The sequence below is a fragment of the Chelonoidis abingdonii genome, chromosome 1, assembly GCF_003597395.2.
Source record: "Chelonoidis abingdonii isolate Lonesome George chromosome 1, CheloAbing_2.0, whole genome shotgun sequence".
In the NCBI taxonomy this organism is placed as follows: Eukaryota; Metazoa; Chordata; order Testudines; family Testudinidae; genus Chelonoidis; species Chelonoidis abingdonii.
Genome location: NC_133769.1, coordinates 316,362,366 through 316,387,385, shown reverse-complemented (window position 1 = coordinate 316,387,385; position 25,020 = coordinate 316,362,366). Strand labels below are relative to the sequence as shown.

Sequence of the window (25,020 nt, the reverse complement as noted above, 5' to 3'; positions counted from 1 at the left end):
AAGGGAGCTGTACACCCCTCTCAGTTGCTTTCCCAAGGCATACCTCGCCCCTTCACAACAGCACTGCAGTGGTTCCTCTGCCAAAGGACTGTGTTTCTATGTGTTGGAAGGATTTGCCCCTAAATGCCTAACAGCAGATTTGCAGGTACAAGCGAGAGAGTTCAAAATATCCTGTGGCCACTTCTGGTTCTTGTGTTCACTAAAACGACATGGCAATGATGGAACATGCTGAACCTCCCCCAGAATCCCATGAAGAAATACCCAGAGTGCAAAACCAAAAATCCCTCAAGCAAACAAGAGACAATGCCAGAGTCCATCGGATTAGATTTTTTTTCATTCCAGTTTTCAGTTTGCTGATAAGTCTTTATGTCTTTGAAGTAATTGCTGAAATAGTGGGCCAGACCCTCAACTGGTTTAAATCAGTATAGCTCGATGACATCTGTAGGACAGATGACTATGCAGGTGTACTGGGTTCTCTCATCTTCTTACTTAGGAAATGAATGCACCATCATTTCGTGTGGAAAAGAGGACAGACGGGGCAATGTTACTTCACTACTATTCTGACAGGAGAGGCCTGTGTCATATTGTCCCAGGTAAAACCAATATTATCTCATACTAGGCCATAGTGTACTCTCAGATACCTGTCACCCAGGGCTCCCTGGGACCTCAGCACTTTGAGCCTTCACCTTCAAGGCCATGTTCAGTTTAGTTCCTGCATCTCTCTGCTCCTCTCTCTTTTCTCTTTCTGAAAAGTTAGCTCCCTCATGCTTTTCTCCATCTGCACTTCCCTCTTCTCCTCCTTCACCCTTCCTTAAGACACACTTCTTCCAAAAGGCCTATGACTCTTAGTTCTCCCTACAACGAAGCATTAACAAAAGGATGCTGGAATATTTAGTTTGAAAGGGAGTTAGACAAAAATGGTGGGACCAACAGGACATGTGTTGAATGCCACCAGTCACTTTCTTTTCCATGCTTCTTCAGCAGTACATTGTCTGTCTAGATTGTAAGGTGTTTGGGGCAGGGACCGGTCTTCTTGTTTGTAAAGTGCCTTATGCTATTGGGCATGTTGTGCAATTGCTTAATTACCTGGTCCAGCATCAGATACAGCCTTGCCTCAGTTTCCCCTCAGCAACTGGGTAGTTAATGTGATTTAGCCTGCTGGCCAAACTACAAGTTCTTCTACAAGAAGATAACAAAAGTCCCAAGCAAAGGGGAGGCGCAATTGTCACATGGTTCCTGGCCTACAAATGAATAAATTATCTTAATTATGGGCTGAACCAGAACCAGGGCCTTACTTACTCTGCAGGCTCCCTTAAAGGGCCAGCATATCAATATTCTATAAAGAATAATAAGAAAACATTTCAGTGCAGATCCTCAGCTTCTGAATTCAGATGAAGCAGCTTCCTTTCCAGCCTGCTGCTTTAGCAGATCATCTCCAGTGCAAGTGATGGAGCTATATTTGGGTGCTTATTATGGGAGGGAGGAGACTAATGTGGGACTGAGGTGGGCCTGAGATACAAATTCAGCCATGAATCCATCTCCAAATTTCCCTAGTCTCCAGGGGCTCAGACTGAGGATTTTGGTCTGGGATCATCTCTAATGTGAGAGTGGAGATGGTCAGAAAATATTTTTTCTCCCATAGAAATGCTGACATGGTTTCTCATGTTGCTAGTTTCTTCTATGGGCCTGACTATATCTCTCATAATGCATCATGGTCTCTCCTCTTGCTGTCACCTCAGTGCATCATGGGAGATGCCTATCCGATAGAGGAGAATAGGACCATGATGCTTCCAAACTACAACTCCCATGAGGCACTGAGGTGCCCTGGAGCCCCACCCAGCCTGTCTGACTCCAGTCCTATGCTTTATCCCTGAGACCCCCCTTCTTGGCTTATCTGGTGCCCTTCAAAGACAACATTTGGACCCTCTAAGGTTTTTATGTACTGTTATGAGTTGGGTTAAACCTTATTCCAGGTTGAGTTAAAACTGATGTGTCAATGCACCCTTCACTTGAGACAGCGATAAGAGACAAGACTGGTGGGGTGAGGACACCTAAAACAAGGCCTAATCCAGTCTGCCCAGAAACTAGCCCCGGCTGGGTGGAAGCAGTGCTTAATTTGTAATGAAAGAGGTGCTAGGGCTCAAGCAATTTTTTTACATTCAAAACTGATGCAGCAAGCCCAGAGGTGCCAGGACTATGAACCGCCAAGCCTAGTGGTGCCAGAGCATGGCCCTGGCGCAAATTAAGCACTTGGTGGAAGAGTCCACTGGATAATAGTTCTGATCAGATGAGTATGTGAAATAGACAAGCTGGGATACAGACACAGAACAGAGACAGACTATGCGGCAAAAAGCATGAAAGCAACAGCCTCAAAGCATGGTGTATGACCCTGGAAAAAGTAGAGAAGAGTTTTTTAGAGCTGGTGTTGGCTAGAGAGGCTTGGGGCTCTAAGCTAAGAAACTATTCTTTTGTTTCTGGTTCATCCTGCATTTGGAAGAGCAGGTCCTTGTCTGTTGCTTGTAAATAAGCAAGTTTGCATCAAAGAAAATACCAGACTCAATGATCAGTTTCTGCCCCCAACTGGCCTCTGAACTTTGATTAGGTGCTTGGGTAGAAAATGGACAACAGAGCCTTAAGTTGTTTCTCCACACAGAAAAGAAAAGCACAAATGCTTGAATGCTGACAATTTTATGAGCTGGAGCATTCCCTGAGATTCCTGTCAGGTGAGCCTTTCACAGCAGCTGTGGAGCTCCCTTCCTCCCATGGAAGGAAATCAGTGGGGCCAATGGAGTGTGTGCAGGACTTTAGGTTTGGTCTATGTGCAAAGTTGCTCTGGTTTAACTAAAGGCAGGTTTTTAAACTGATTTAGTTAAACCAGCGCAAACCCGTGCGTAGACACACTTCATTTGATTAAAACCTGGTTTATAACCGGTTTAGCCTGCACTGGTAAATTTAAAAGCTCTTCTTTAGTTAAACCATTGCAATTTCTGTGTTTAGGTCAGACCTGAGGTACAGGATCTTGTGAAGTGTGTAAGTACCTGTCCCACCCACTCGTAAAGAGACAGGAGTAACGAGATATTGGGTTTTTAAAGGGCAGCATTGTTTCCATATGTGGGAATCAAAATGGAGCCATATGATTACTAGTTTGTGTGTGTGGCTTTGTTAACTTGATAAAATCCAAATTGTTGGGGGTCACACATCTGGTGCCCAGCTATTACTAGCATGGGTACTCTATAAACACCGCAGACAGACAGAGAGAAATCTGAATAGATCTAACATGTCAGCTGAACATTATGCTCTTTGGTTTACATTGGGGTAGGACACCCCTTTTGCTTTTGCCTTCTAGAAACAGAATAATAAAAGTTACAGAAAGGACAACTGCCCCCTACAAGGTGCACTTTATGAACATTTTTAACTCCAGGCCAAATTCAGAATCAGAGACTGATCTTAGTTCCACTGGTATGAATTTGGAGGAATTTTGCCTTCACCGAAGTTCCTTAGGATTTATGCTGATATAATAGAATTAAGAATATGGTCTTCAGAATCACTGATGTCAGTGGGTTTGCAGCAGTGAAAATCAGTGTAGAATCAGGTTATAATGTTACTTCGCATGGCATCTTTCATACCAATATATTAGAGTATAAAGAATACATTTGTGGGGATTGCTGAGAGGTACAGCTTAGGCAAGGAAGAAAAGAGATACAGAGCCTAAAAAGTTTTGCTAACACCAACAGGTCATCCTATAAATCTATTATTTCTTCTGTTTCAGGCATCATAGAATCTGTTGCCAGAGACTTCTTCAACAGTGAAGTGACAATGGAAATTCTTACTCAGAGTGAAGAAAAGGAGCGCACTGGGAAAAAGGAGCATGTTATATTTCTTGTTCTGCAGAAGGCTAAAAGGCCAAAGAGAAAAACCAAAAAGACAACAAATCCAGAAAGTGGAGACTCCCACATAGATAAAGAGGTGCAGTAAATCATGTATGGAAATGAGGGAGGTTTACTTACAGTTTTCGTGCCTGTCTGGTTTCTCTTAATCTACAAGAAATATTTTAAGGCAAACAATCTACACATTCTCTCTTTAAGTTTAGAGCTGGATTGAGGATGGTGAGTCTGATTCTACCTTGCTCCTACGTAAAATGAGGGCAAAGTGGAAGTATTTCACAGAGGTGTAAGGTCTACACAAGCTGCAAGGCAGTGGGGCATCAGGCCTCTAAAGCTGTGGATAAGTCATAGGTTAGAGTTCACATCTGAGCCTGAATAATCAATTAAAGAAATAATAATTAAAAACGATGTGATATACTGAATTTGAGAAAGAGCACATGATCATGGAATTAAAGGCAGCATTATCATGCCTATGCACAATGAAGCAAAGTGAAGGTTATATGTGCAACCTTGGCTTTAGCATTTCCTGTCTTTTAAGCGCTTAACAATTCAGCCTTAATGTTGTCTTACTGTAGCATGTTAAAATGGACCATCTGTATGAATTTTTCACACACAAACATTCTCCTCTCTTTGTCTGCTGCTCTCCAGAAGGCACTAGATGTAGCTTTTCAGAAAATGGAGAACTATTCTGCTCTCTCGTGCTGCCCAGAAAAGAAATCCCACTGGGATATTGTGAGAAGTGTTGTGAAATTTGGGAAAGGTGAGTGTACTAACCTCCGTTACAGTGATCATAATGAGATATGGGGCTCAGCTGTGCAGACAAATGGACACATTCCCACGAGGATGGCAGCCTGTTGGATATAAATACTGGAGGCAGTAAAACAGTCCAGATGATATCATTGATTTATGTACGGATAGCAGAGTTTGGACTTGGTGAGAGGTTTTCTTGTTTAAATATGATCAGACCATAATTTGCAATTACTTTATTTGCCCCAGACCCTTTTCTTCATGTTCATTGATGTGGCTTGATGCCTGGGTCTCTATACGCATTGTGGGACTTCTATGATTTTTTTTCCTGTTTAGATTATTTTAAAAATACTATAGTGCAATGGGACTGGTCACTCAGCCATAAGGGCTGGAACTACGGGTACTGGGGGTGCTACCGCACCCCCTGGCTTGAAGTGGTTTCCATTATAGACAGGCTTTACAATTTGGTTCAATGGTTCTCGGCAGCCCACAAAATTTTTGGGCACCCCTGCATTCAGGAGACTGATAGAAGCATGGAAAGGCTTTCACTTATAGGGGTGTTCTTGTGGCCAATGTGAAGAGACTTGATCCCACTCTACTTTCCTGGTGTGAAGTGGTCACACCACAAAAACCACCAGCACAACCTTGCAGGCAGACTCTGAAGAGAAGCCAACGGCTGGAATGAACAGGAAGAATTAATTATCTTCCTACCTTAGCGGGGTCCCACCCAGGCCAGCTCTGAGGTACTGTTGGGTCAATTATTTTACTGCTGCCCATGCTGTACCCGTTCCATGGATAAATAGGGGACTTCATTCTCAAGAACTGTTAATATGGCACCTTACAGCCTGTCCAAATTCATGTGCACTGAAAGTGTTGTGAATGAATTTAATGATCATGGCAATGAGGCAGTAATAACACTCTAGCCAGGCACAGAAGAGGCAAAGGCTGTTTACGCTCTCCATATGCTGCTCTTCCAGCACACCGCTCTTCTGGCTTGTAACACATTGATATTCCTGTTTAGTTACTCTCATAAGTCAAGCCAGCTAATTGTGCAGCAATTTTTAAAATGTGCATTGCTGATAACTAGGATGAAACTCCCCATCTAGTTTGCCTTTAAGTCAGGATTTGAAGAGGTGAAAGGCTAATGTGCTAACCTGCTTCCCCCACCCCCTGACTTTGGGAGAAGCTGTGCGGTTCCAGTATGAGCTCTTCCACTGACAACTAGAAAAACAGGCCATTAGTCACGCTTCATCGTCAGCAGGATTCTAAGCACCCCATTCAGTTACTGCTGCTACTAGCTGGCCAAATGCATTGTTGACAATGTTTCTCTGTGCTATCCAAAAGGTTTTGTTATGAAAAAAATGTTATATCAAAAATGACTGAAGTAGCCTTCAGCATTACACAGTGCAGCTTTGTATAGCAACGGTAGGGGTATTTATATTACTGTGGGCAAGCGCTTTGTCAGCATTTTCTTCACAAACTCTATTTCAGGGGTTTAATATATTGCTCATAAAATACTGTTGTGGGCAGAAACTTGGCCTCTGAGGTGAGTTTTCAGTTTGATAGCTAGTTTTTTCCTTTAGTTTGGGAAATTAAAATCCATTTGGCCAGTGTTCATTTATAAGTAACCATGAGACAGCGAAGAAGCTCAAGCAACACACTTAGACACTCAGCTCTCCTGTTCTAGAGAGGGAGGGCTTATGTTTTAGTCAAGGAAAACAGAGCACAACAGACAGTTTGGTCCACATTCTTGAAGGTATTTTGGTTCCTAATTTCCACTGATATCAACGGACATTGAGAGCCTAAATACCTTTGAGGATATGGGTCTTGTTGCCTAGATGCAACGACCTGCTTTCTCTCAGGCAGTCTCTGACTTCCTCTTCAATCAGATGCTTTTTTGGTTTGTGCCTGTGTCACAGGTCCAAGGACTCCCTCCCTCAGGGGGTCCCATGTGGAGGCAGATCAGCACTGTATGGTGCTAACACAGTTGTAAGCATCACAAGGCATTTTGGGGGTGAAGGTCAAAGGTGTAAGTGTGGAATGGAAGATTTTCTTGAAGGGAGCGAGAGGCAAAGAGGGGGAAGGAGGAAAAGAGAAAAGAATGGGTTAACTTGATACTTCAGCTAGCTCCGTGTGAAGATAAGACGCTGGCCCTGGTCCAAGGTCACGGGCACGATGAAAATCTGCAGCTGCCCAGCTGTGAGAAGAGGAGAACAAAGTTGAGCAGGGCTGCAGAGATAGCAGTAAAAACAGTAAGAGCAAATGAGATGGTGAAGGCCAACAGGGGGAAAAAGAAAGTCTCTGGAGCCGGGATGTTTTGGGAAACTGAGGAGGCCACAGCAAGCCAGTTTGAACTGGTACAGAGAGCACCAGAAACAGAGGGCCCTGGACGAAAACACCTGCAAAGGAACCCAGGACTTAAAAACCCTCCTGAGAGCCAAAGCAAGGCAGAGATTGCAGTGGACCCTGGACAACCCGTGCACGGGGCAAGAACTCCCGTCCACCCCTCTTCTTCTTACATTATACCCAGGCTTAGCCAGACTCTTGTCGTGCGTATGTGAGTATGAAAGTGGGTTAGGGTTGGGGTACTAACGCTTTCTTGCTTCCTTTAAGTGATGTGGGAGCAGTCCCCACACTCACCGCTGTTATTTTATTATTTTATTAATAAAGCTTTAAAACTTAGACACTTGGTGTGTTTCATCATCTCCTCCCCAAATGATCCTGTGGCCTCAACCTGATCACCTGATGCCTCAGGCAGATTAGTAACAAAAATCTGTCACACCTGGAGCACCTGTGTAAGACTATTGCCAGGAGCTCTGCATTTGCAAGGGACAAGGTAAAGTTTCGGTTTATTGTCACAGGGACTAAGTAACAAAGTTCAGGCTATTTCAGGTGATATTAAAAACGTCATCATTAGACAGCGCTCCTCTCCATGTAAAAATAGATTAGAGCTGGTCAAAAGATTTTGGATGACATTTTTTGATGAAAAATGGCTTTTTGATCAAAAAAATTGTGAAAAAATGTCCATGTTTGTTGAAATCTTTCAGGGTTGTTGAAAGTTTGACAAAAAAGAAATCTCCACAATAAACACTGATGAAAAATAAAAATATTTTCATCAAGGCTTTTCACAGAAAATAAAAGATTCATTTTTGACTAACTGTACAGCAGAGTATAATGGACTGAGGGCAACGCTTAATTTGCTGCATCAGTTATGAGTGTAAAAAATTAGCAAATTAAGCACTGACTGAAGGGGAGATTTCCAGAGGCAGAAAGGGCATTTACGCTTCCACTGCCTGTTGACATTCCATGGAAGTTTGGTGCCCAGATTCCATTTGTTCCTTTGAAAGTCTCCTCCTTATTCCTTATGTTTGTTTTTTGCAGGGAACCTGTCACATACTTTTGACCCAGTTTATCCAGAGAGGCTTTGGGTGGAAGAGAGAACGTTCTGCAACGCTTTTCCTTTCCACATTGTGTTTGATGAAGAAGTAAGACACCTTCCCTGGTTGGAAGCTTGTAGCTAAAGATGTTATGGCAGAGAAAACAAAAGTAAGGCCTGGATCCTCAGCTGCTATGTACTTCATGGAAGCTGGAGTTAGACTGATTTACAGCAACGGAGGATCTGGCCTCAATTGTTCTCTCTCTCACCTTATGTTGGAAATGAAGGAACATCACATTTTGTCTTGATATCTGCATGTGGATAATTAAAATTAGAATTGACAAATACCTGCCATCTTAGTCAGCGTTCCCAGTGGCCAATGGTACTTCAGGACTGGGTGTCTGGTACCCTAGTGGCACCCATTGTTAACCATCATGAATCTCTGTGTTGGGCTCTGCTGCGCCGTTGCTGCCTGCCTCCCATGTAGCTGTGCAAGAAGTACCACTTAAACTGGGCTAAATACTGCTGAAGTTACATCATTTTACCCCATTGAAATCAGTGGGGTTTCGCAGGTGTCATTGGGAGCAGATCTGAACTCATCTGTATGGCCAGATTCATACTTTGCCCACCCCCAGCAGCTCTGTAAATGCTAGGACTGCGCATTTCTTGAGCTCCTGTCACCTCACCTTGAGTCCTGCCAGCCCTACCCTAGGTCTCTATCCCCTCCTTGGGCAGGGGTGGGAAGTGGGCTCAGACAGACTCAGGCTAGAAGCTTGGACTCTGAAAGTCTGACCCCGGATGCTACCTTGAGCAGTCTTTCTTGAGATATCAAAGCAGTAGCCCCTGGTCTCAGACTAGTGAGGGGCTGGACACATATTTACTCAATCAAAAATTAAACAGGTTTTAAATTACCCTCTCCCCTCCTCACCCTCAAACAGGTAAATTGTGGCATGACATTCCTTTGTTTTTGAAAGAGTTTTAATTTTAATCCAGGTTAATGATTTTCCTTCCTGTTCTTAGCTAAGGATCAAGCAGGCAGGTGTGAACATTCAAAAGTTTGTGCCAGGACTATGGCGACCAGGGAGCAGAGTAGATAAATACTTTACTGTTGTCCATCCACAAGTTACCTTCACCATTTTCAGCATAAGGAAATTTATCAACAGTCAATTTGTCCTCAGAGCACACAGAGAAATGTTGCCTGACTCACGGAGAAACCAACCCATGCTGAAGCTCCGAGGTACTAACTTACAGCTGCTTTTTACTGCTGCCCAGTGTGTGTTGGGGGGATACCCAGGCAGAGAGGAGTAGCTGAAAAGCCTGGAGGTTGAATTTTCTTAACTATAATTTTACTTTGGGAAAATTTGGCTACATGTCCTTCAACTAATGGCTAGTGCATGGTTTATCAAATCGGTCATAGTGTGGAGCAAACCTTAGGGAAAGTTTATCTTCTAGGCCCTTCCTGTCCCAATCAAGCTCCCAGTCACAACTGGGTGACATTTCTAAGACAATATGCAAGGCTGGGATTTTCACAAGCACTGAGCCCTAGCCTAACTCTGCTCCCATTGAAGTTTTACCATAGAGATTAAGTGTTTTTTGAAAACCCCACCCCTAAGGTTTTTTACAGCTACGGTGGCTTCTTTTTGTTTCCAGCAGTTTTTCCTGGCATCCAGGTTCGTATTTCCATGAAGACCCTGGATGCTTGTAAAAATTCCTGGCAAAAAAAGGAAGAGCCAATATCATTTGACCAGCCTGCTCTCCATGGATCACCAGCAAGTGCTGTGCTGGCCACTAGTGTTCCACAGCCCACAGCTCATGAGCCACTCAGCTAGAGGTCACAGTGAGAGTAATTTTTTAGGTACATCCTTTTGGCATCATGCTCAACCATTGTATATTCCACAGTCACATACTAACTCTGGCTTGTGCATGCAGACTATGTTAGTTTATAAAAATGCCAAGTATTTCAGGATTGCCCCCAAAGTGTCTCAGTGTCAGGGCCAGCTCCAGGCACCAGTGGAGGAAGCACGTGTCTGGGGCAGCACATGCTAAGCGGCGGCATTCTCTTGGAGTGGTACAGTCCGAGCTGCTTTTTTTTTTTTGCTTTGGAAGTTCAGGCTTTTTTTTTTCTTGCTTCGGGAGTTCGGGTGGCAGTCCAAGCAGCTTTTTTTTTTTTTTTTTTGCTTGGAGCGGCAAAAATGGTAGAGCGGCCCTTGCTCAGTGTGTTGGGGAAAGTAATACTGCATGTGTCTGAAAAATTAACAGTAGCTGAATTGTTTGTTAATTTTATCAGAGACTCATGTACAGTTGGGAAAGCTTTCAGGCAGGGAATATGGAGGGGAATCAAAATGTGTTGGAACTGCTACATGCCTTTCTATTTAAAGGACAAATGATGTGGATGGAGGCCATACAGTGCGTGATGTACCTGTGTTCACCGAAGCTCCGCAGTTTAGAGGAGTTGGAGGAACAAAAGATGCACATCTCCGACATTGCACAACATGACGCAACAAGGGACCTCATTCCCCTGAACCAGCAGCGTCTGGCAGAGATAGAGCTGTCCAACCAGCTGGAGAGAAAAAAAGAAGAGCTCAGGATCCTCTCAAAGAACTTAGAGGCTGAAAGGAAGAAAACAGAAACCTTGCTGTATGCCATGCTGCCAAAACATGTAGCCAATCTGCTCAAGGAGGGCAAAAAGGTGGAAGCAGGTACTGGATTTTCATCATCACTCACACTCTTCAGATTCAACTAGTGTGGCTGGCCTTAAAAACTTTTCAGTTGCCTTTATAACTGAGTATTCCATGGGCATTCCCTTCCCCAGTCACTGAATAAGAAGATGCATGTGATACCACCACTACCCTTACCTAACTCAAAGGCAAAATTGTGCAGTTCTGAAAGGGTGAATATTCTATCACCAGTCAAGAGCAGGGCTGTTTCACATGAGAGTAAGATGTGCACATATGGATTATATGCTCTTTTGATTTTAACCTGGCAACAACTAAAACAAGAAAGGTTGATTTCATCAGCCCCATGCAGCAAAACACTTAAGTAGGTATTTAAATTGGCAGGTGGTCAAACATTTGCAGTTGTGTGAACAAAACACATTTGCCCATGCAAATCAAATAGCCATCTAACACTGCCCCTAACTTCTGGCATCTACCCAATTTACATGCACAAATTTAGTCTGTGCCTTTAAAGCTGAGCTTCAGAACGTGACTGCACAAAACTGTGAACTTGAATTTAGAATTACTTTAAACTCTTCACTGAAAAACTGGTATTTTTCAAAAGGTATAAAAGGCATTCTGGGTCCAGTCCAGCAGTCTTAACCGGAGAGGTTTATTCATAGTCACTAGGGTATTTCTGTAACTTTATAGAAGTACATTAGGAACCGTTTTTTTTAAAACCCAGCTAACGGATTAGAAGAATGTTGCAAACACATAAAAGATACAGCTGAACTGTGGCCAGCTATGACAGTATAGCTTTAAATATTAAAATATCCAGGCTGGGATTTCAGTGGAGCCTACTGAAGTCAGGTGCCCACATCCCATGGAAATTCATAAGAACATAATGGCCATACTGAGTCAGACAAAAGGTCCATCAAGCCCAGTATCCTGTCTTCCAACAGTGGCCAATGGCAGGTGCCCCAAAGGGAATGAACAGACAGGTTATCATCAAGTGATCCTTGCCCTGTCACCCAATCCCAGCTTCTGGCAAACAGAGGCTAGGGACACCATTCCTGCCCATCCTGGCTAATAGCCATTGATGGACCTATCTTCCATGAATCTATCTAGCTCCCTTTTGAATCTCGTTATAGTATTGGCTTTCACAACATTCCTCTGGCAAGGAATCCAGAGGTTGACAGTGCGTTGCATGAAAAAAACTTTTTGTGTTGTTTAACCTGCTACCTATTAATTTCATTTGGTGCCCCTTGTTCTTGAGCAGGAGTAAATAACACTTCCTTATTTTACTTCTCCACCACCATTCATTATTTTATAGACCTCTATCATATCCCCTTTAGTCGCCTCTTTTCCAAGCTGATAAGTCCCAGTTTATTAATCTCTCCTCATACGGACGCCATTCTATACCCCAATCATTTTGTTGCCCTTTTCTGAACCTTTTCCAATTCAATATATCTTTTTGAGATGGGGTGGCCATATCTGTATGCAGTATTTAAGATGTGGTGTACAGGATTTATACAGAGGCATATATATTTTCTTGTCTTATTAGCATCCTTTTTTTAAATGATTCCCAACATCTTGTCTGCTTTTGACTGCTGCTGCACATTGAGAGGATGATTTCAAGAAGAACTATCCACAATGACTCCAATATCTCTTCTTTGAGTGGTAACAGCTATTTAGACCTCATCATTCTATATGTATAGTTAGGATTGTTTCCAATGTGCTTACTTTGCATTTATCAATGCCAAATTTCATCTGCCATTTTGTTGCCAGTCAACCAGTTCTGAGAGATCCTTGTAGCTCTTCACAGTCTGCCTGAGACTTAACTATCTTGAGTAGTTTGTATCATCTGCAAATTTTGCCATCTCACGTTTACCCTTTCTCAGATCATTATTTAATATGTTAAATAGACTGGCCAGTACAGACCTTGGGACACACTATTTACCTCTCCATTCTGAAACCGACCATTTATTCCTACCCTTGTTTCCTATTTTACCCAGTACCACATGAGAGAACCTCCCTCATCATATGACTGCTTATTTTGCTTAGAGCCTTTGGTGAACCTGTCAAAGGCTTTCTAAAATCTAATATACCTATATCCACTGGATCTCCTTTGTCCACATGCTATTGATCCACTCAAGATTCTGAGATTGTGAGACATGAGTTCCTTCCAAAACACGTTGACTGTTCCAACAAATTTGTTCATCTATGTGTCTGACAAGTCTGTTCTTACATATTTCAACCATTTGCCCGGTACTAAAGTGAGGCTTACTGAGCCTGTAGTTGCTAGGATCATCTCTGAACCTTTTTAAAATTGGATCACATTAGCTATCCTCCGTCATTTGGTACAGAGAAAGATTTAAATGGTAGATTACAGATGACATTGTTAGTCTGCAATTCACATTTGGTCTTCAGAACTCTGGGTAAACATCAGGTCCTGGAGACTTATTACTGTTTAGTAATTTGTAGTATATATCAGTTTGTTCCAAACTCCTCAATGAACTTCAATTTGGGACTCCTCAGATTTACCAAGAAATGGCTCAGTTTGGGATGCTCCCTCACATTCTCACAGTGAAGACCAATGCAAAAATTCATTTAGTTTTTCCACAATGCCTCATCATCTTGAGTGCTCCTTTATATCTTGATCGTCCAGTGGCCCCACTGGCTGTTTAGCGGCTTTCTGGTTTTGGTGTATTAAAAACATGTTTTGCTATTACTTCTGGAATCTTGGCTAGATGTCTTCAAATTTTTTTGGTCTTTTCTAAATATATTTACACTCATTCTCTAGTTATTCTCTTTTCATTTTCCTCATTAGGATTTAGCTCCACTTTTAAAGGATGCCTTTTTGCTCTCACTGCTTCTTTTACTTTGTTGTTTAACCATGGTGACTCTTTTCTGGTTCTCTTACTATGTTTTTTAAATTGGGGTATACATTTAAGTTGAGCCTCTATTATGGTGTCTTTAAAAAGTTTCCACGCAGCTTGCAGGGATTTTACTTTTGGGGCTGTACCTTTTAATTTCTGTTTCACTAACCTCCTCATTTTTGTGTAGTTCCTCTTTCTGAAATTAAATTCTACAGTGTTGGGCCACTGTGGAGGTTTTCCTGCCACAGGGATGTTAAAATTTAATTATATTATGGTCACTATTACCAAGCGGTCCACCTATATTCACCTCTTGGACCTGATGCTGTGCTCCACTTAGGACTAAATCAAGAATTGCCTCTCCTCTTGTGGGTTTCAGGACTAGCTGCTCCAAGAAGCAGTTATTTAAGGTGTCAACAAACTTTATCTCAGCATCCTGTCCTGAGGTGACATGTACCCAGTCAATATGGAGATAGTTGAAATCCCTCATTATTATTATTGAGTTTTTTTATTTTAATAGCCTCTCTAATCTCCCTGAGCATTTCAGAGTCACTAACACCCTCCTGGTCAGGTGGTCTGTAATATAGCCCTACTGCTATATTCTCATTTTTCAAGTGTGGAATTACTATCCATACAGATCCTACAGTACAATTTAGTTCATTTAAGATTTTTACTTCATTTGATTCTACGCTTTCTTTCACATATAGTGCCACTCCCCCACCAGCACGACCTGTTCTGTCCTTCCGATATATTTTGTACCCTGGTATTACTGTGTCCCATTGATTATCCTCATTCCACCAGGTTTCTGTGATGCCTATTATATCAATATCCTCATTTAATCCTAGGCACTCTAGCTCACTCATCTTAATATTGAGACTTCTAGCATTGGTATATAAGCATTTTAAAAACTTGTCATTTTTTGGTTGTCCCCTATTGCTTGACGTAATTGAATGGAACTTTTTCTCATTTGACTGTTTCTCATCAGATCCTCCCTGTATTTTATCATTTTCCATCCTCTCCTCCTTATTAGGACATAGGGAATCTCCATTTATAGATCCTCCCCTAAGGGATGTCTCTGTCTGAATCACTTGCTCCTCTGCAGTTGTCGGCTTTCCCCCAGGCCTTAATTTAAAAACTGTTCTACGACCTTTTTAATTTTAAGCGCCAGCAATCTGGTTCCATTTTGGTTTAGGTGGAGCCCATGAATACAATTTTGGGCATTTTAGGTTCTTAGTTTTAGGCCTGATCTGACACCAATTGAAATTAATGGACGTCTTTCCATTGAGTTCTGTGTGCTTTGGCTCAAACTAGTCAATAAGATTTTGTTTGGCAGATTACAGAAATCTTCTGTCAACTTTTATTATTGACGTAGTCAAATAACAGTGGATGCATTTATAAAGAAATATGCATCTCATATCTGATTTCTCCCACAGGGGAATTTAATTCCTGCACGATTCTCTTCAGTGATATAGTGACATTCACAAATATCTGCTCAGCCTGTGAGCCTATCCAAATCGTGAACATGCTGAATTCCATGTATTCGAAGTTTGATCGATTAACCAGTGTTCACAATGTGTATAAAGTAAGTGTTTGTTACTTGTGTTCTGTGCTATTCTTTACTGCACTTTTGTTTCCCGCATTTGAAATTCCAAAGAGAGGCTAAAATGTAGAAGAATGGCTATCACCGCAACATGCAGGTTGACTTATTTTCACACTTTTGAGATGAAAATGTGGGGGACCATCCCACTTCCCTATTCTCCCCACCATGAAGATTCAGGAACTAAGAGTTTGTCACTGGAGAGTTTATAAAGTATATAAAGCTAATGAAAAAAGATTTCATATACAGCTAGGCCCTAGATTCATCCCCAGTCCTGTGACATGATGAACGAATCCAACCCCCAGTCACTTCAATGGGAGAGCAAGGCACTCAGCACCTTACAGGACTGGGCATTTTGCTCTCCAGTGAAGTCAACAGGAGCCTTTCCATTGACTTCAATGGGCTTTGAATCAGGCCCTGTCTGACTACTGCATTTTTTCCCTTGTCTGTCAGGTTGAAACAATAGGTGATGCATACATGGTCGTTGGAGGAGTCCCAGTGCCTATTGCCAGTCATGCCAAAAGAGTGGCCAATTTTGCACTGGGTATGAGAACTGCTGCCAGAGAGGTGATGAACCCAATCACTGGAGAGCCTATTCAGGTATAAAACAGGCGAACTCAGTTTGATACAAAGCACTATGCTTAAGTGTGTGAGTAGCTTTAAGCAAGCGTTCTGAGGTGCTCCAGTAATACAAATAATAAGGCATTTATGTGCTTTGCTGACTTTGGGCCTTAGGCCTCAATCTTGCATGGTGCCCAGCACTAATCGGGACTCTAGCAAAGCATTTAGGCACATGTTCATCAGCTTGCAGGAGCAAGTCCATGGGGATCTGCTGTATCTTTATTGGCATCTGTGTCTGTACATAATTAGCAAGTCAGTTAATGGCTCCTGAACAAGAACAAAAGTAGTTGTCCCTGATTTATTCCAACCTTGCCTCTCCTTTGTCTGAGCTGCTTAACATGGAGCAGGGCAGTGGCTTTTTTACTGTTAGCTGAAAAAGTATAAGCCATTTTATAAATCATTACTGCACAACTATAAAAATGCACTGTGAACTATTACCAGAAAGGACCGCTGCCTAATCCGGAGGAGGGAATAGTGCTGTAGAAAGAACAGTGAAGGGCGGTTTCTATAACCAGTTTTTATTAGTATTTTCTTTGACAATAATTTACAGCAAAGCAGTGAGGTAACCGCCAGCTTATAGAGGACAAAGCTAAGTCTGGGCAGACTGAATGATGTACATCGTATGCATAGTGGTAAGGTTTATTCTGAGACATTGATGCAACTTCCATTATGCAATGGGCTACTGTCTGTAGGTGAAATTTAGCCCTTTGCATGAGATGAATTTCACCCTAGTTGAGCTGTGTGCATCTGTCCTCTGGTGCAAGAGTGCTCTGGTTTGTTTTCTTGTTTCAAGTCTTATAGACCACAAACGCTGGGAAAAAGCAACACCAGGGATCGGCAACCTTTGGTACGTGGACCATCAGAGAAATCCATTGGCGGGCTGGGATGGTTTGTTTACCTGCAGCATCCGCAGGTTCGGCTGATTGCGGCTTCAATTGGCTGCGGTCCAGTTCCAGCCCAATGGAGGCTGCGGGAAGCGGCAGCCAGCACATCCCTCAGCCCACACCACTTCCCACAGCCCCCATTGGCCTGGAACGGTGAACCACAGCCAGTGGGAGCTGCGATTGACCAACCCTGTGGACTCTGCAGGTAAACAAACCAGCCCGACCTGCCAATGGATTTCGCTGATGGGCCACGTGCCAAAGGTCACTGATCCCTGAGCTACACCTTTGACATTGGTCAATGGTTAAATCCCTTTGGGTATATTATCACTATGATGATACTGATGGGAGTTGTACCCGTTTAATTGCCACATGGCAGATTCAGGCTTTACCTAAGTAAGATGCAAAATAAAGTTCAGCCCTGGTGTGAACAGGTTCCAAATTTCCACTTAAATCAATGGGAGTTGTGCCCCCTGTACGCCTGAATGGAACTTGCCCCGCTATTCACCCAGTCTGGCAGTGCCATAAATAGAAGTGTGGTATACAGAGAACACCAGAAGATGTAGCCAGTCCTCCTTCCATTTCATTGTTTGCTGAATTGTAATATCAGATCCTTTTTCTGGAAACCTGTAAGACAATTTTTTAGACTTGCGATACCTTAGAAGCAGAGTTTCCAAAATATGTTTCTAGCACTATTACTTAGTTCCCCGAATGAGGGAAGAGTCTGCTCAGTACTATCCAATAGGGTGGTGGATGAGATGGACTGCTGACATCTTACTGATGATCACAATGAAGAGCCAATATTATTTTTAAAATATCATGTTGGGTTTATACTGACAGATCAGAGTTGGGATCCACACAGGACCAGTTTTGGCTGGAGTGGTTGGTGAGAAGATGCCCAGATATTGCTTGTTTGGAGACACTGTCAACACAGCCTCTCGGATGGAAAGTCATGGACTTCCTAACAAAATCCATCTTAGCCCAACAGCATTCAGGTAGTGTCCAAAGGTTAAATAATAATGAGACCCAAAACAACCCAGAATTCTTTTTCTCCTTCTCTTCTGCTTATAGCATTAATAACACAAACAGTTTCTCTCTTGGATGAGAGCCAATGTAGGCACAGAGCACCAACTCCACTTAGCTCACAGTACTCCTCAGTCTGGAAACACACATGATAAAGTTCCATTTTCACACTTACTAATAATCTCAGAACAATTCACTGAGGGATACAGTTTAAATCGGAGTGCCTAAACTGGGACGCAACGGTGCCCGTTGCTCAAGCAACACCCACACAAAGTGCCTATTTACAAGTACTTTGCACATGCAAGGTTTCATGGCTGTAGCACGGCAGTTACCCCGCTCTGGAGAGAAAAGGCTAGGCTGACTGGGGAAGCAGCCACCGCTGGGGCCATGCCCCAGTCAGGCCACAGCTGGCCGTATAAAAGTGTTATGATCCAGGAGCTAAATCAGTCTCTCTCTCTAGCTGTAGAGAGAGAAGGACTTGGCTGCCAGGGAGAGAAAGAGCCTGAGTACAGCAGTGCTGAGCAAAGGCAAGAGGATCTAGGGAGCTCCAACCTGGCAACTCCCCAGGCTGAAGGCCCTGTGCAAGGCTTAGAGGTACTAGAGCTGCAGAGGTGTAGCCTGGGGTTAGGCAAAGGCAGCAGGTCCAAACCCCTCTTGCCAGTGATGAATGGTTTACAGATTGCAGTCTTCCCCAGTGAGCAGGGGGCTAGGTGATGACTGGCGGTAGCCACTGAGGCAATGTGGGGATAGAGGGTTGGGGGTTCCCCTGGGAGGAGAGACCCAGAGAGTGGGGGTACTGCTGGGGCAGAACCCTGAGGTAAAGGGCACCGGAGTCTGGAAGGGACACGGAGCCAGTGGCAGGCAAGACAGCGGCCTGCAGAGCGTGCTCCGTATGCTGGAAAAGAGCTAATTTCCCAGACAACCAGCAGGGGGCACTGCACCAGTGAGTCTCCCTTCACTACAATGGCATGTAGTCACAGTTCTGCAATGACAGGGTGAAGGAGGTGTGGTCCCCAGCTAGGAGCTTCTTTTCAACCATGCTCCCTCTCAGAGCAAGAAATGACTTACACAAATAATTTCTTAACATGGCAACACTTCCTGCCCAAAAATAATAAATAAATAATCTTACATTGCATTGCTACCCCCAGCAAAATTCCTGTGGTATTTAATAACAGCTTTGCTTGAGTAAGAGCTGAAGGATTGGGATGTTATGGCTGTAATCATAAGCCAGTCTACTCTCTTCTATGCATGAAACCCAAACAGGTTCACAATACCTGACGTCCCAATCCACGCACATTACCCAAATGCCCATCAGAATTTTTATGCATTCAATCCAAGATTTTCCTGGTAGAAACTAACAGGCAATTTGTGGGATGAAGATATTTGCTTGTTTTAATGTAACACAGGAGAGATGCTATCAAATAAGCTAAACAACTAGGGAATGTTTAACTCTGCATTCTTGATACAAATTCACATGTGGCTTCTAATTAAATATGGAACTTTGGAAACTCTCATGATGAACATTCTAAATTTTAAAGACTCAAAACAGTCCACCCTATCAATAATTACTGAAATTATAATCTGAAATGTAACTTTATACAAATGACACTGTCTTAACTAAACAGAAGTGTTCTGTATAAAGTACATCCTCAGGAGCTTACTTGCTAACTTTACTGATCAAGTATATTCTATTCCTTTTAGTACTGGAGAACTAAACAGTTTTGGTAGAGGGAGCTGGATTCCTTTCTGACTCATGCATCATCAACAGATTTGTTACAATTTAGCTGCCAAATCTTTATTACTGGTGATGATGCATGAGCCAGAAGAGCAGAGGCTGAGTCTGAAGAACTTGCATTGAATAAAAATATTTACTTGTGAAGTGAGCACAGTTGATTTCGAGCCACAAATATGAAACCTCACATTATTTTCACAGGGTCACTTTTCTGTGTTTAACTGCACATTATGTTAACAGGGAACTTTGCCCACTATCACCAAAGATGCAACTGAAGACAGACTGGTTAGGTCCCTGTAACAAGGTCCTCTGTCCGCCCCTCTTCCTGGGGCCCTCTGCTGCCCCAATAAAGCACAGAGAGGCTTCTCCTTCTGCAGCATCCGTGGCTTTATTTACACATTTCTTCCACCACCAGTGATATACTATATACAGCTTGCAGGCCTTATAATCTCCTTTTCTACCCAGTCTGCCCTCAGCCCAGAGACTGACGTTTCCCTGGCCATCTCCCTTCTTCTGGCTGCCAGCCAGCCTTTAGAGCCCTTGAACCCGCAGGTGCAGCCAGTTCTAAAGACCAGGCACCAGACTTCTGCCCAGCCCCAATCTATTTCCCCTGATTAAGGCTGGCTGAGCAGGGACTAATTAGGTGCCTTCGCACCAGCACCCTGCTGCAGTCCAAATCCTGTGACATGCAGTGGATGGGCAGGCTGCTGCCCCTGGGCAGAAGTCAGGTGGGGTTCTACCCATTAAATTCAGTGGGGTTTTCTGGGGTGCAGCAGGCTGCCCAGGCACTAGACATTGCAGGATCGGGGCTTGAGTACCTTCCTGTTTGGAGAAATGTCTTGAGTATGTTTGAACAACCACATAACATTTCAACAGTGCCTCTTCTGTTCTGTGCTTTCCCAGTGTGAACAGCCTTTACAGAAGAGCTTCTCAGTTAGGCTCTTATTTTGTAAATACTCATGTGTATAAAGTTAAGCATGTGCGTAAGTATTTGCAGGACAGGGGTCTAAGCGTGATGCTCCTGTGTAAAGGCCAGGGGAAAGTGCAAAATATAAGAGAGGCTGATCACTTGATAAATATCTGCTCACTGTGATGTCAATGAGACTAGTCACCAATGTAAAGCCAAGCATGTGCAAAAGTGATTGCAGGTCAGAAGCTTAGCCTCTAGACCAACCCTGATTAGAACAATGAACTTTTGCTTTGATAGTGTTGTCCTGTTTACAAAAACAGCACTAAAAAAACGCATCCAACCCTACAAATATTGCGCTGCAAAATTTATCCTTCATCCTTCTCGCTCCAAATCCCAACTTACATTTCTTTGTCCTATTGGTTGTCCCATATCTTCCATTGTGCAGAGCTCTGCAAAATCAAGGCTTCGAAATAGTTGAAAGGGGAGAAATTGAGGTGAAAGGCAAAGGAAAAATGACCACCTATATTCTGAGGCAGAATCTATATGCAACTGAGAATGAAATCATGGGGAGAGCAGAAAAGCAGAACTCCAGTCACATGGATCAGAGGGGTGAGCTAAGAGAAACATCTTAATCCATATCTAGGATGCAAAATGATATTTCTCTCTTTATTAACATAAAGCTCATACTTCATAGAGAACACCTTTGCCTCCTACATTACACCTACATTGCATACTTATGTCCTTGCCTTAGGCTTGAAATCTATGCCCTCAAACTAACGTTTAATACAGCATCTCAGACAACCATTTAATCTCATAGGGCCTGATTTTCAGAGGTGCTGGGTACTTGCAGTTCCACTGATTTCAATGACAGTTTTGACAATCAGGCCTAAGGTCAGCACAAACTACATTTTCTAGGGAGTAACTTTAAACTGACAATATATATATATAGATATAGATATAGATATAGATATATATGTGACTAAAATACAACTATTTGTAACCAAATGTAATGGACGTTGTCTTTATAGTCTTGAAAATTATACTATAACCTACTCAATTCAACTAATAAGCCAAATTTTATTCATTGGAAGCCCATAAAAATCCTAAAATAAATTAATAATTTACATCATTATGGCCGAGTATCTTTTTTTTTCTTATGTGTGTGTGTGTGGCTGCTAATGAGGACTTCAGATTTAAGGTTCTTGTCACTTGGAGTGGAGACGATAAGGTCACTTTTAAAAAATAACGTTTAGATGCTATAATAGTGATGGGAACAAAGAGTTAATTTCATCATGAAACAAACAGCAAAGAATAATAAGAGAAATAGAGAAGTTACAGATGGCAAATACCCTAGAGGTTAGAGATGGACCTAGAACTAGGCCTTAGCTCTAGAAGACTGAGAAGTTATAAACACAGTCCCTGCCCTGAAGGGTTTGCAACTTAAATAGACAAGACAGACAACAGATTTGGGGATAAGGGATAAAGGATAAAGGATAAACCTATAAGCACAGTGATTACGATGATGGCTGGCAAATGTTACAAATTCTTTTTAATCATTTAGGTTTTTTAAGTGAATATAAAAGTGTGCACGGTGTGAGGGCAGAGGTGAGAGTTAATAGGTGCAGAGGAATAAGAGAACGAAGGAAGGGGAGGGTGTGAAAGGGAAATGGGGAGCATAGAGACAAGGCAAAGTGAGGAACAGGGATTACAGAGTCTGAAGCTACAGCAGAGGATTGGGGACAAGGGAGGGAGCAGACAGACAAATAAAAAGGACCCCAAAGGGAGTGGAGTTAGCTGCAAAATAAGCTTGACTGTTTGTCTTTGCAAAGCCCATCAGCTGAATAGTTGTTTCTGTGCTGCGGAAACCATGAAAAATGAAACACAATGAAGACGTTATGAAAGTAGGCACCCTACTTTGGTCCAGATGCAAAACTCTTTGTACATTCATTCACATATCACCTGATGCAGTTTTAGGCCACTGTCTTATTTAGCTAGTGAAATATTGGCAGATGGGAATGTCAGTGACCAAAAAGTGAATAAATGTGATCCCACTTCACATCTAACTAGGTGAAAAGACAGACTGTTTCTGGCAAGAGCTAATTGTTCTGAACTTTGGGAACTTGAAAACGACCACCGTTTATGGCTTCCTCCTAGATGTGTGCAATCATTATTCAGCACATGGTAAACAACAGAGGCTACTCATGCTATGCATTCTGGGGCTACAGGTAGGGCCAAAGTATAGAAAATGGAGGGAAGTTATGGCACATACTCACTTGAGTGCCTACTCTGCACATATCACTGTTGTAACTGCACACACAAACGCAGCCAGACCGTTGCACATACTATTTTTGTGAGTGCAGGTAAGTTTCCAGTTTTCAAAAATGTAGCCCAGAAAGTCTTCCCTTCTCCTCTTCGCACTTTCAGGCCTTTGTTTCAAAGCGCCTCTTCCTACAAAGGCCTAATATAAACAGTGCACATTGTCACATGTGTGGTCTCCTTCCTCCCCCTTTTCGTAGAGGCAGATGATCTGGGAAACCTAGTCAGCAAGACTATTGCTGTTATGAAGCATGCTGACAGCCAGCAGCTGCTCACCAGCAGCAGCCTTGCATATGGTGAGTACCCTAAAGGATTTATTTCAAAATACTCCTACTACTTTATTTCACATAAGGAGAGGGAAAGATGATCCAGAACAGTCTGCTGTCATGTCTCCTCTGCTCACCACGGTGATTAGTGACTTAAATCATGTCCACACTGGGGATTTCAGCATTTTGTAGTGAGGTGGCTACACCACTGAAAACACCTAGGGACTTGCACTGGTTCAACTTACCCCTGCTTGCAACTGAAGTAAACTGCCCCAATGCAGCTTGTACCTTACGGTGGCTTTGCTTGTCTGCACTAGGGTTTGTACCTGCGCAGTGGCTGTCCACCAGTGTCGTACCCGGGGCAAATCACTGTTGTAAACAAGGCCTTTCAAAATCCAGGCATAAATGTAGTTGGGTCATTGACTGGCCTACACAAGGCAAACAATCAGGGTTTACAGCTTATGCAAGGTTTAAATACAATTATTGCACCTAACCCAGATCAGAGGGTTTGAGCAGTATTAAAGCACATTCTACTCCAATCTCAACCCAAGTTAAAGCAGCTTCAAGAACCTGATTTGGCCTTATCCACTATTCCTGGCCAAACACTGTTATAACCAGTTTTATCTACAATTTTATTCGTACCCCGATGATGCTAAAGTCCAGCTGTTAAAGCAGTCATGTTACTGCACTTTGTGCAGACAGAGCCTTCCGCGGTCAGATCATAGGGGATGTCTCTAATCAGCAGTACAGCTTTTAGTGATGCTATACGCATTTACCTTGCAGCCACTACCTTCATAGCCATTTGCATTTCAGCATCCTTACTTTGAAAAGCAAGGGAATTCTTCCTCCCATATGGAGCTCTACGCATCTTTGTTTTCTCCTCACTTCAATCCTCCAATTCTCTTTCTGAGCCACGAAGGCCTCTACTAAGGATGCCACTGCTATTATCAGAGTTATGTGGAAGGTGCTCCCACATTATGGTGGCAGTCTGCAGTATAAAACCCTATGATAAACTGATTGACTAGTAGCCACCATGTTACTAGAACATAACTTCCTAGGCCAGAATCACTGCTTTTAAACTGCTGGAAGGGTGAGTGTTGAGTGGTACAATGCATGTCTTAGGGACTTTACCCTCCTCCAGCTCCCTATTATCCTGTGCTCTCCTGCTAGCCACCTCATGCTCATTCCATAACTCTGGATATATTCCATTTCTCTTTTCTTTTCCCCATCTCTCTACCAGTTAGTTGAGCGGGTTTCTAGCATACTTTGACTTAGAGGTTTTAGCTCTTGTTGTTGCTTTTGTTATACAGAAGTACAGAACTTGATACATGTCAAGTGACAATAGAAGTTTAGAAACAAAATAGCCGCTCTGTCAGATAAAGCAGACCCAAATGCATCAGCTTTGCCTGTGAGAATATCCGCTCTCATGGGACAAAGCCAGCGTCTAAGAAAGGGTATACGCAATTTTGTCAGTGTTTCCTCCTGGGATTGCTAAAAAGCTGGCTCTGTTCACCGCAGGGGACTCCTTGGCGATTTCACTTATTTTTTTTCACACCTCTTTTTGTTCTTTGTCAGAGGCTGAAGCCAGGCTGTGTAATGGAGAGCATACAAAGGGTGATGCAGAACAGCAGCTTTCAGATCAGACGAGGACACAGCACTTTAGCGACGGCAATGCACATTCTAGGTTTTGTGTTTTGTTGTAATAAAAGGAAAATAAGGAACAATAAAATTTAGAACATTGTTATCAAGCACTGTAATGAAAGATAATAAAGTTTCATTCCTGATGTTAAGCAATCCAGTACTGTAATAAGAAAGGTAAATTCAGTGCATTGCTTTCAAGGGAAACAGATGAGCTTTTGTTCCTTATTAAAAAGTAATCTAATACTGTATGTGTCCTCCCCGGTTGGCTCTTAATATAAAAATGTGATATTACTTAGGACACAGCAACTGCACCTTAAATGAAGACAGAGCTCTCGTTGCTTGGCTTGTCAATAAGACTGAGTAGCTAATTTAGTCAAATAGTATTTTGTAATACTAACACGTACCAAATTGTTTGACAGAATTCATAACTTACCTGAATACTTACACAAATCAAATCCTTTGCATTATCCTCAAGGCACAGAGGTAATACTGACCC

The 25,020-nt window shown here is 42.7% G+C and overlaps 1 protein-coding gene across 1 annotated transcript in view; it reads left to right on the top strand.

The window, feature by feature from the left end:
* Positions 1–24,672, top strand: part of LOC116816657 (guanylate cyclase soluble subunit beta-2-like) — a gene marked incomplete at its 5' end in the record, with an annotated part of 31,992 nt that extends 7,320 nt beyond the window's left edge. Inside the window, 12 exons of the mRNA XM_032766069.2 lie at positions 494–593; positions 3,770–3,966; positions 4,536–4,644; positions 8,013–8,116; positions 9,028–9,244; positions 10,386–10,706; positions 14,971–15,119; positions 15,588–15,734; positions 17,477–17,631; positions 20,747–20,910; positions 22,818–22,913; positions 24,459–24,672. Coding sequence (XP_032621960.2) covers positions 494–593; positions 3,770–3,966; positions 4,536–4,644; positions 8,013–8,116; positions 9,028–9,244; positions 10,386–10,706; positions 14,971–15,119; positions 15,588–15,734; positions 17,477–17,631; positions 20,747–20,910; positions 22,818–22,913; positions 24,459–24,586 — 1,887 coding nt within the window. The remainder of the gene's footprint in view (positions 1–493; positions 594–3,769; positions 3,967–4,535; positions 4,645–8,012; positions 8,117–9,027; positions 9,245–10,385; positions 10,707–14,970; positions 15,120–15,587; positions 15,735–17,476; positions 17,632–20,746; positions 20,911–22,817; positions 22,914–24,458) is intronic.
* Positions 24,673–25,020: the final 348 nt, after the last annotated feature.